Source organism: Sinohyriopsis cumingii, chromosome 6 (genome assembly GCF_028554795.1).
Source record: "Sinohyriopsis cumingii isolate HCF-2022 chromosome 6, ASM2855479v2, whole genome shotgun sequence".
Taxonomy (NCBI): Eukaryota; Metazoa; Mollusca; class Bivalvia; order Unionida; family Unionidae; genus Sinohyriopsis; species Sinohyriopsis cumingii.
In genome coordinates this window covers 165,919,571-165,932,758 of record NC_142966.1, presented here as the reverse complement: position 1 = coordinate 165,932,758, position 13,188 = coordinate 165,919,571, and the positions used below count along the sequence as shown (strand labels likewise).

Here is a 13,188-nt window from a genome sequence, read left to right as displayed (position 1 = left end):
ATCTGGATCTGTGCAGTTTTGTTAGGCGTAATCAGTAGTACAAAACTAGACCCTGATCTACAGATGGATTTTACTATGGCAGATTGGGATCTTTGTTGTTTACAGTTTGACTCAACGTATAAGCGAGTACATATGGTAAATGGCATTTTCAGTAAAACGTCATAGCAATGTACTCTGTAATTGTTTTTTTTTTCTTCAAATTTCAGACTTTATTTTGGATCCTGAAGAAAATGATCCCATGTCTCCATGGGAACCTCATCTAGTTGATGGACACTCCTTCCCACACTATATCCTTTGGCTGTGGTATACACATCTGGATGTTGCCATGGATACTACCAGTGTGGAGGACATGTACAAAACTCTCTCTCTACTTCATGCTGGTCACCAAGCACAGGTGGATGTACCACAGGTAAAGGCAATGAGATTAAAAGCTTAGATGTCCACGATGACTGCATTGATTTTCTGCATATCTACAAATTTTCATTGCTTTTGTAGATTTTGTGAGCAAGTGACATTATTGTCAATTTTATCAGGAAATATCATCACATTAGGTTAAAAAATAATTTTTTAAGATATTTTTTGTACAGATATAAGTTTTTGATAACCCAGCATTAGCTGAGAGGTCTGAAGATTGACCTCTGACAGCAAAAGATAAGTATCAGTTCCACACCAAGATTGTTTATTCCCTGCATGTTATTTGACTGTTAAATTCCAGGAACTGATGGATATAGAAGTATAACAATAGGAACAACAATCCTTGGTTCACACAGACCTTTGTGACCACATTTAAAAACACAAGTGGTTATGCTGTCCAATTTTCAACTTAGATTTTAGAAAATACCTTTGTGAGCTGGGCATTGCATAAAAGGAAGCAAATACTACACTCACAGGTCATCGGGTTTATTACCCACAAGGAAAACATATAAGATAAAAGAAAAATCCTACAACAAAACAGATGAATATTTAAATAGACAATACTAAAACAGAACAGAACACACACTTAAATATACAGTACTTCAAAGGAGACATATGACACACAACCTGCATGCCAGTATTTCAATATATCAACATGATAACACATAAATGAATATTCAGATATTCAGTTCTCCCTAATAGTGATTGCCACCTTAGGCCTATACAACGTGAGTAAGATGTTGTTCATCCCAAGCCGACAGGACGAGTGCCTAGGGCTTTTATTAGGTGTCAGGTACTCGCTGTTATCGTCCCCTTCATGCGCTTTGTGCACTGACTGATCACTCCCTCACTCACACACTCATGACAAACATGCACATGGGTTATACTTAAGTGGATGGTGCCTTGCGTAATTGATAAAAGACCACACCAGTCTGACAAAAATATGAGAGATAATTATGTAATTATTTTGACTTTAAAAAGAAGATGCAATGAAATATGAAGAATTTTTATCAAATATTTTGCAGTCATCTTTAAGCTGTAAATCTATAATTTAGATTTATGATTACCATGGACAAGAGATTGTATGCAAATTATTTTGGAACATTTGACCTCTCCTTAAAGTCATTTTGGTACTTGGCCATGAATTCATCTCAGGACAAGATTTTGTTTTGATGTTTGAAGTGAGCTTGATGATAAACTGGCCCCTATCCCGATATTTACAAAACTTGCATAAATAATCATGCTTTGTCTGATGATAATTATACCCCATTCTTTTTTACATATTTATTAATCTGGTCTGCTGGTCTTATCAGGCAGGAAATATTATATTATCATGGGAGATATTCTATTATCATAGGAGAAATATTCTATTATCATGGGAGAATATTCTGTTATCATGGGAGAATATTCTGTTATCATGGGGAAAAATGTTCTAATGTCATGAGAGAAATATTATATTATCATGGGAGAAATATTCTATTATCATGGGAGAATATTCTGTTATCATGGGGACAAATGCTCTAATGTCATGGGAGAAATATTTTATTATCATGGGAGAAATATTCTATTATCATGGGAGAATATTCTGTTATCATGGGGAAAAATGTTCTAATGTCATGAGAGAAATATTCTATTATCATGGGAGAAATATTATATTATCATGGGAGAATATTCTGTTATCATGGGGACAAATGCTCTAATGTCATGGGAGAAATATTTTATTATCATTGGAGAAATATTCTGTTATCATAGGAGAATATTCTGTTATCATGGGGGAAAATGTTCTAATGTCATGGGAGAAATATTCTATTATCATGGGAGAAATATTCTATTATCATGGGAGAATATTCTGTTATCATGGGGAAAAATCTAATGTCATGGGAGAAATACTATTATCATGGGAGAAATATTCTATTATCGTGGGAGAATATTCTGTTATCATGGGGAAGATGTTCTAATGTCATGGGAGAAATATTCTATTATCATGGGAGAAATATTCTGTTATCATGGGAGAATATTCTGTAATTATTGGAAAATTTTATATTATCATGGGAGGAATATTCTATTGTAGAAGTTTGAAGTAGTTGTAAGAGATAATCTTGAGTGCTGTGATTAATTTTAAAAAAAAAATGAATAATATATAATGATTGGCAGTTAACAGAGATAATGTCAGTGATAAAAAGATTGATTACATTTTTGGTGCCTGGTACATTTTATTTTTTGCAGTTGGATTTTGTTTAATGTTTTATGGCACATCAACACAAGTAGGTTATTTAGTGCTATGGACGTTGAAGTAAAGTGCCTTGCCAAGGATGCACAATGGTACAATGGTAACCAGTCTAGGCCAAGGACACACAATGGTAACCATGGTAACCAATCTAGGCTGATCTAATGGACCTTGTGAAACAACTTTATTATGATTGAATTCAGCATTTCATTAATACAAGAAAAAATGCATGCTCGAATGGATTGAATTAGTTGGCTGTTCAAAACACTTTTTTCCAGATGAAGTCAAGTTAAACAGATTAGACATTTGTTCCCCTTTTGCATTCTAAATGCAATATCAAACTTGTGCATAGTTTTTCTTATTTGTAGCTGAAGATCATATGCATAATTCTGCAAAAGATGTATTCAGATAAATTCCAAGAAATCCATATTACTGGCTAAAACTGCTTGGAAGGGTACTAGTGTATGTTTCAGTAATGATACTTTACTGAACTGCTTGGAAGGGTACCAGTATATTTTTCAGTCATGATACTTTACTGAACTGCTTGGAAGGGTACCAGTTTATGTTTCAGTCATGATACTTCACTGAACTGAGCACAGAGTGGTTGGATAGTATTTCTGTTGTATATACTTGCAAGTCAAATCCAACTGGACAGAGCACAGTTCAATTCTGCCATCACATTAGGTACCAGCAGGTCTGGGTCTGTGTAGTTTGTTATGAGTAATGAGTAAAACAGTCAACATAGACCTGATCTGTGATTATAATGCTATGGCAGATCACTGTGTATGCTTTTTGCACTTGGACTCAGTTTGTATATTGTACATATTGTACATGTCAGAAAACATTTTTACAACACATTTGTCAAATTTACAACAGGAATTGTAAAAGATTGTTTTGTGCTCTGTATATTCAGTATTTGTTGTTGTTCAATTATTGTGTCAGTGGCATTCTCACCTAGGGGCCCTGAGTGGTCAAATGGCCTAAAGCACTTACCGTATTTTCGCGCATTTAAGACGCACCTAATTATAAGACGCACCCATATATAAGATGCGGGTTTTGACGATTTGTGTAAAAAATATTTTACATAAGACGCCCACATATATAAGACGCACGCGGCCTAGCCATCTGCCGCACTGAGCAATTTATGTCCAGTGGTTTCCTTTCCTTTATCATAAATGAAAATTTGTCCAATGTTTCATCACCTGTCGGATGTAAACAAGGCTTCATTACCATTTTTAGTTGAGATCAAAGAATTGTCTGAGGCAGGACCGCAACGGTTATCGTTTATTCTTATCTCCCGCTGGGCCAATAGCGGATGGGTTGAGTACCTGGTATCTAGATTCTAGAACAATAAATGCCAGATGTAAAGGCGGCTTCATTGATCTGCTAGGCCAAGTCTTCAGCGGGTGGGATTAGTACCGTACATAGACCAATAAATGCCAGATGTATGCGGTTAGCATATATACTTGTAAACGTGGGAACAGTCTCTTATTACCGGTATATATAAATGAGTGATCAGTTTGCTTAGCATTTTCAAAATTTATAAAATTGTCATGATGCCGAAGCAAAAATCATATACGGCTGACTTTAAATTAGACGTCATCAAGTTTGCCAATGAGCGTGGCAACAGAGCTACTGGAAGAGAATTTAGCTGCAGCAAGAAGAATGTACGTGATTGGAGCTTGGAGGAAGAGGAGATTAAGAAGATGAATCCAAGGAAACGAGTTCGTAGAGGTAGAAAGGCAAGATGGCCGAAATTGGAAGAAAATCTAGCCAACTGGGTGCGTTCGCAACGTGACAGTAACCGTGCCGTTTCAACGATAGCGATCAAACTATACCATTCGTTCGTGTTAAAAAATACTTAGATAAGACACCCATTAATATAAAATGCACCCTGGGTGCGGGGTAAGTAAACTTTTGTATAAGACGTGTCTTATATACGCGAAAATACGGTACAGTTCCGGATCAATGCCATCTCAACTGTGTCTGCATGGGTTCAAGTCTCAGGCTCAGCTAACATGGGTACATGAGAAAGCCTGCCAGTAGCTTCTCGTGGGTCAGTGGTTCTTCCCATGGTTTTCCAGGGTTCTTCCTCCACCAATTATACTGGCCACCATGTATAGCCTATCTTGTGCTGAAAAATGGCTTTAAACCCTACTACAACAACAACAACAACAGCAGCAGCATTCTCATTTACCATATATAGGTAGTATTAGTAATAATATACCTCACTTAAAATGAAAGAAGCTAACAGCATTATGTTTTGCGTCAGTACTTATTAAGTAGATGGACAGTGAAACATTGCATATGATTTCAATGCAAACAGCTGTCTAGAGGGATAGTTTAGGTGCTATGGTTATATTGGTATGCATAATTTGGTCTTGGAGAAACTTCATTCCTTGCAAGTCATTGTTCTTTCTCATTTACCAGAGGTAGTTCATATTACTAATAATATTAACAGATTGAACATTCTTAATACATTTAGTAACAATGTATCGATCTGCTGGCCTTTCAGGTCGGTTTTATGCCCAGTGTTTCAGTTTCAAATGTGAGTAAATGTTTAGACTTTTATTTAATTTTATTTCAGCCTCCCTTATATTTGGCATTGATCTATGTTATTTGAAATTTAGAAATCCTCTCTTTTTTTGGAATAAAGGAATTACACTCATTTAGTTTTTGTTTTTACATCGTATAGAATAAAAGCATGCATCACTTTTGTCAACAATTAACATTATAAATTCTTTTTCCGTGTGAGCAGTTTGAAAAGATTTAAAATCACAAATATGCTGAAATTTAAGTTTTGCTGAAAGTTAAACTTGATTAATTTACTGTATAACATTTCGATTTTTGAGTCACCCAACACTTATTTGAGGATGTTGAATAAACCCATTGTGCACTCCTGCATGTTAGATGGGCTACCAATGAAGGCTCTGTTGTAGAGCAGTGGTTAACCTGCATGCACACTTGTAACTAAAAGAGTGTTGGTTTGAATCCTTGAGCATTGGACCTGCCAGTATTAGCTATTCATGTGTGTCCATTGACAAGGCACTTTACTCCACTTGCTGCATCACTAAATAACCAACTTCTGTGCTGTGCCATAAAACACCAAACCAAACATTACGCATTCGAATCATCACTTCAGGGTGTGTTGTATACCAGATTTGGGGTCCTGGCTTAAAGATCAACTTTAAAGTCAACATTTTTATTTTTTCATTTCTACCATTTAACTCTACAACAATTTTAGATTTAGGAATGAAGCTTGTTACAGGAATGAAGCTTGTTACAGGAATGAAACTTGTTACAGGAATAAAGCTTGTTACAGGAATGATGCTTGTTACTGGAATGAAGCTTGTTGCAGGAATGAAACTTGTTACAGGAATAAAGCTTGTTACAGGAATGATGCTTGTTACTGGAATGAAGCTTGTTACAGGAATGAAGCTTGTTACAGGAATGAAACATGGTATATGTTTGCATCTCTACTAGAGGATGTGTTAGGTATTACAAAATTTTCAAGATCAAGGTCACATAATAAAGCAGCTGCATTCTTGTTTCTTTTATGTACTAGGCAGGAAGAAATAAATTTACCAGATTTTCTTCTTGTAATTTGAAACATAAAACAGGAAAGGCATTAGGGATGCCAAGTATACCATTTACTACAGAATTGTTTCTAATTTTACACATGATATATGTCTTCAGTAATGCTGGCTAACAACTTTTTTGGCAGTAATTAAGGTGTTCTTGTTAAGAAAGTAATTTTCAGTTCCAACTCAAATCAAAATTAAAAAAATCTATCAAGTGATCCTCACTACCATAGGCCAGTTACTTACCTGCATGACACATGTGATCGAAGTTGGAGATGAACTGACATTATTTCTGGTAAATGGATCAATAAGATAAGGCTTGTAGAGTTATAATAGTATTGATGTTCCAGTAAGCATTTCTTAATGTAATATATTGAGCACAATAACTTTATCCACTGTTTTGTGTATGACCTAACTTTGCCAAGAAAATGCCCATTCCTAAGTGGTTCTGATAGGATTATTTCACAGTCTGGTCAGAAAGTAAAGTTTGAGTGCTTTAAAAATGATAAAGTCTTATAGAAATGCATTTGATGAATGCTTCTGAAATGGTAGCAGTTCTAATGATCAGTACACTTACAAAGTTGTTTAGGATATACTTTTAAGGTTTTTTTTAAAGTACAAAAAATAACATGTAAACAGTTTATTCAGGGATCACATAGCACTTTGCTAATGTCATAAATTGCGATTTGTTTCCTTACGGGTGGAAAAATATACCTTCTGGCAATTTTTATTTTGTTTGGCGACATTGTTGGCTGTTTAAACTTGTATATACAACCATAGGTTTGGAGTGGAGAAATTCAGAGGCCCCATGAAAGGAAGCTACAGACTTCATATAAAATGCATTGAAATTTATCTATTGTTACATAAACAAATTCTTTGTCCTTGTTGACTTACCATCTTAACAGTGTGTTGTTATATCATAATCTGCTTATGTTGACATCTAGCATGACTACTTTACTATTATATCATAATCTGCCTATGTTGACATCTAGCATGACTACTTTATGCTATTATATATCCACTTTTTTGTGTGTGGTCATTTCTGATAGCAGAGATCAAACGAACAAGGCATTATCTCATAATCTATCTTTCATTGGATTTTCAGCCTCTTGCTAGTAATTAATATATTTATATGTTAGCAAAGTACCTGGTTGTTTAGTTTGTTTGGTTTCTATGGGTTTATTGCCATTTTTCAGCACCTATTATAAAGATTTAAAACGCCAGACAATAAACATCATTCACTGATGTGTGGTTAGAAGATGAGCATTCTCATGGATGGCTTCAACGAGTAACTTTTCAAATTTCAAAGCATTATGTCAAATGTGTTCAAAGTATATCAGCATTTCCAACTTGGGAGAGTCCTCCATGACATCACATATGAAATCATAGATGCACAAGAGAAACATGTATAGAGCATGATAAAACTGTGTCTCTGTAACTACAGTTTTTTAAAACATGTGAAGTGACTAAATCTGGTCAAAGAAACCCAGCATTTGCATTAACATTGACAGAACTACCTGCAGCTCAAACTAACCACCCACATGTGATAAGCATCATCCAGAAATGGCAGAGAATGTGAGCCAAATCACTTTATGAGTCAAAAGACATACCTGCAGAGAAAGCAGAGACCATCAGTCTCATTAATATATAAAAATGCAATCTAATACCTTGAGATGAAGAGAAGAAAGAAGTGTATCAGGAGCATATGTTTTTAATTTTATATTCATGTTTTAATTAGGCAGAAGTAAATATTTTATTATTTTATGTAGTTAATGTTTATTATTGAGTGAAATACAGTCATCAGTTGCAATTATTGTGTTATTCTCAGTTTACACACATTTAGCCATTTAGGTAACCTTGAACCAGGATTACCTGTTAAGAGTTTTGTTCACTGAGCAATGCAACTACCCTGATTGCTGGTCATGCTGGGTTGTTCTATTGTATGACAAGTGGTAAACAACTTTCTGATTGGTTAGTTTGCTTTTTGTCTGTATAAACAACATAGTATGAACAGCATATTAGTGGTCAGTCCATTAGAGTTTCTGAAGGGTGCTGGTCATGGCATTGCATTATAGTGCCTGATGATTCTTGTGCTTGCAAGATGTAAATTGGCCTTTGTCCGATATGATAAGGGTGTATATAACAAAGCAAGGAGAAATGTCTCAATCTCCACCTATGAACCCCAATAATGCATAATAAATCCAATACTGAACAAAACACTGGACTTGTATTTTCTCACCAATGAGTAGAAGGCAAGTGCGGTAACAGCTCTTAAAGAGCTTGCACCCACACATAGAGACTGAAGTGAACCCAACTAGTGGCAAGTCTTCTCCTATACCCACATTGGTCAATCCTTAGCTTGCACCCACACATAGAGCTGAGATGTCGTTGACGTATAAACTAAGGTAATCAACTTGGACCACTGAGCATCAAAATCCCTGGTGTTTTAAATAAACCTTGGTTTGCGATATTTGGTTGCACAGTGGTTTCCACACAGTTCACATCTCAGTAGTCTTGGGTTCAGTTCCAAAACACACACACACACAGGAATTATTGACTGGTTTTTAATCGTAGGTGTTTACCACAAAGTTCTTCAATATCATCCATGGCAATCACCTCATAAGCAGTACTTGATATGTGTTGTTAAAATCTGTTCTTTGATAGCTTTGTAATAAATGAACTTTAATTTTTAATTTTTTAATTTTAATTGCTCATTTCCTTAATTTTCAGATAATCAGCCATGTGTGTGCTGACCTGGCACTGTGCATGTTGTCTCTGTTGATGTCAGAAACTCCAGCAGCTATATCACACCTTCTTCAGGCCATGAGTTGTCTTCATGAGGCAGGACAACACAAACTCATGCAAGCCATTTTGCAGATCTTCCTGCCACAGGGTACGTATACAGATGAAACAGATCTGTATCTGTGTGGCAGAGTAACTGCAGCCAGATTTTGTTATTCATCTCAGAGTAGCCTTCTGTTAGGTACAAACTTAAATTTGATATTTCTTTATATGACTGTTAATGTTAGTGTCTGGTTAATTTTGGCATTTACGTTATGAGGGGACCCCGAGTGGCCAAGTGGCCTAAAGTACTCTCCGTTACAGATTACTGCCATCTCACCTATGTCTGCATCAGTTCATGTCTTGGGTTTTGCTAATGTGGGTATGTGAGACAGCTTGCCAGTGGCTTCTCATGGGTCGGTCGTTCTTTCTCAGGTTTTCCCCGAGTTCTTCGTCCACCATTTATAATGGCCACCATGTACAACCTGTCTTGTACAGAAAAATGGCATTAACCCTACAACAACAACAAAACAACAACTACCTTGTGGATGAAAATAATTTTTTTAACTTTCCAGTCTCTGAAATTTTCATTGTTTACTTCTGAAAATTCCATATTAGAAAGGCACTGGAATAAAATTAACCTTGAAACTGGCACAAACCTTAAGCTTCAAATTTTAATGGTGCAAGGTGTGTAGGGTGTAAGAATCCCACTTTAAAGTACCAACCCCATTACAGGAAAATCTTGTATGTCAGTTTATTGCAGCTGTGCATTGCAGTGTTTAGTTACCCATCCAAGATCAGTGTCTTCCCCAGATTTACCAATTTCCTTTACCTTGAAGACGAACAATATTTCAACATAAGTATGTCATAAATGTTGGAAAAAATGTGCAATTGATAGCCAAGAAAAGAATGTTTACCATAAGCTTTTACTGCAGTTGTAATGACATCAAGTTTTTCAAATAAGTGAAGAATATCAGATGGAGGCTTCTCTGTTCAAGGATTATTTATCATAGATTTTACCACTGTTTCAAAGAATGTTTCTTTACTTTTACTTTGTGTCAGGAATAAGCCATTCAGATTGGAAACAATTAGCAACCTCTGTTTGATCATTTCACAGTATATATGGCATTGACCTTGTAAACATGTATTGAAATAGTTTCACTAATGTCAGAATGGCTTTTATCATTGAGTTTATTGATAGGGCATTTAATGGTAAAATCAGTGTAATGTATTCTGTCCCTGTAAAGACATTGAAATCATAGTGGGAGCTTTTCACATCTAATTAGCTGTTGGCTGAACCCTCTAATTTAATGACAAAATAAATTGATTAGAGGTTTGTAATGAGACAAATCAATTTGTCATGGCATTAGAAGGAACTCTGAAATATTGTTTTGAATTGGGGGAAAACAAAGTCTCTTAATAAACCAGTGAGTGTTCTCGACAGTTCTTGTGAGGATCCAGGAAGTCTTCATCCAGGACAAGCAAATTCAATTTTATCTCCAGAACTGAACAGTTAATCATAAAATTGAAAGATCTATTCCTTGAAAATGCACTGAATGTTAGCATGATGACAGTTCAGGACAAACTCATTAAAGACCGTACAAAATAATGCATAATTGTGCAGCTGCAGGGCATTATTTTATAAACAGCATCAGAACCTGTTTCACTGGTAAGTACTTATGTACTCACTCATAAGTCTGATCCAGCTGCAAATCGTAGAGCCAGGTCTGTCATTGCATAAAGTGTAAGCAAGAGATTTTCCTAAAAATGTGTACCAATCATAGAGCCAGGTCTGTCACTGCATAAAGTGTAAGCAAGAGATTTTCCTAAAAATGTGTACCAATCTTAGAGCCAGGTCTGTCATTGCATAAAGTGTAAGCAAGAGATTTTCCTAAAAATGTGTACCAATCATAGATCCAGGTCTGTCATTGCATAAAGTGTAAGCAAGAGATTTTCCTAAAAATGTGTACCAATTGTAGAGCCAGGTCTGTCATTGCATAAAGTGTAAGCAAGAGATTTTCCTAAAAATGTGTACCATTTCTTATAGTGTATAACAGATATACTACATGTCAGATGCAGAATATCAAATAGCAACAGGTCGTATTAATTCAGTCACTAACAGAGTCAGGTGGATCTATTCATAAGGAACTTAATACTATACTCTGTCTGCATGCATTCGAGTCTCAGGCTTGGCTAACATGGGTACGTGAGAAAGCCTGCCAGTAGCTTCTCGTGGGTCGGTGGTTCTTCCCATGGTTTTCCAGGGTTCTTCCTCCACCAATTATTCTGGCCGCCATGTATAGCCTATCTAGTGCTGAAAAATGGCATTAAACCATAAAACAACAACAACAAATACTATACTTTTGGTGTTTGGAGTTCACTTTTTGGGCATTTTCAAGATGGAGCCCCTTATTGATTACACATGTTTACTAGAGTGTCAACAGTCTTCACACATTTTAAGATAGGTCATCCTGATGGAGATATGGAGAGAGAGAAGGAGCAGAAAAAGAAGAAATATGAAATAAACCTATATATGGAAATTCAAGTTTGAGTGACACAAGCAAGGACAGATATATTATTGCCACTAGGTGATATCATTTTCATCCCACCAGTTTATTTCAGTATGTCATCATGGAATGAATGAAGGCCAAAATTTAAATGAAGCCTGACATGCGGACCAAATGTGACATTTACCAGTATTTAGACAATGTGCAATACAGATAGCATGTTTACAAATCAAATCCATTTCAGTACCACATATACATGTGGAATTCAGTTCCATTTGCATGCAGTACCATATATACATGTGTACAAATCAGATCCATTTGCATGCAGTACCATATATTCATGTGTACAAATCAGATATATTTGCAGTACCACATATATATGTGGAAATCAGATCCATTTTTATGCAGTACCATATATACCTGTGTACATCATATCCATTTGTATTACCATATATACATGTGTACCTGTCAGCTCTGTTTGCAGTACCATATATACATGTGTACCTGTCAGCTCTGTTTGCAGTACCATATATACATGTGTACAAGTCAGATCTGTTTGTAGTACCATATATACATGTATACAGATCAGATCCATTTTCAGTACCATGTATACGTGTGTACAAATCAGATCCATTTGCAGTATCATATATACATGTGTACAAATCCATTTGCAGTACCATATATACTTGTGTACAAATCACATCCATTTGTAGTACCATATATACATGTGTACAAATCAGATCCATTTGCAGTACCATAAATATGTGTACAAATCAGATCAATTTTGAAGTACAATATATACATATGTACAAATCCATTTGCAGTACCATATATACATGTGTACAAATCCATTTGCAGTACCATATATACATGTGTACAAACCATATCCATTTGCAGTACCATAAATACATGTGTACAAATCACATCCATTTGCAGTACCATATATACATGTGTACAAATCAGATCCATTTTTAAGTACCATACATACATATGTACAAATCCATTTGCAGTACCATATATACATGTGTACAAATCATATCCATTTGCAGTACCATAAATACATGTGTACAATTCATATCCGTTTGCAGTACCATATATACATGTGTACAAATCCATTTGCAGTACCATATATACATGTGTACAAATCATATCCATTTGCAGTACCATAAATACATGTGTACAAATCATATCCATTTGCAGTACCATATACACATGTATACAAATCAGATCCATTTTGAAGTACCATATATACAGGTTTGCAAATCAGATCCACTTGCAGAATGCATAAACCCAGGTCTGCTGTCACATACTGCACTGGCAGATCTGACTGTATGCAGTTTGTTGGGATTAACCAGTAGAACAGACAGCTGGCACATTATGCAATGGCAGATCAAGATGCAAGTTGTTTGCAGTTAGACAAGACTTAAAAGCAAATATATATGGTAGGGTTTAAATAACACACAATACCCAGGTTCAATATACACTTTATTATACATATAAAATAATCTTTGGCATAACGGGGGCAAGTACTGTCACAGCACACTGCACCAGCCTAGCTCTGAATTGTTTGTTCTATAGGAATTACTCAGGAAGAGAGACTTGTGGGAGTTTGTAGGGTTGTGAAGTGTGTCCGACACCTGTATGTGGAGTTGCAAGTGGCTGATACTTGGTATATAGG

General features: G+C 35.7%; 1 protein-coding gene across 1 annotated transcript in view; it reads left to right on the top strand.

Annotated features, from left to right (window-relative positions):
• LOC149798474 (gem-associated protein 5-like) overlaps nt 1–13,188 on the top strand; it is a 374,140-nt gene that overhangs the window by 342,202 nt on the left and 18,750 nt on the right. The window contains exons 24-25 of the mRNA XM_089963670.1: nt 207–409; nt 8,953–9,115. Coding sequence (XP_089819796.1) covers nt 207–409; nt 8,953–9,115 — 366 coding nt within the window. The remainder of the gene's footprint in view (nt 1–206; nt 410–8,952; nt 9,116–13,188) is intronic.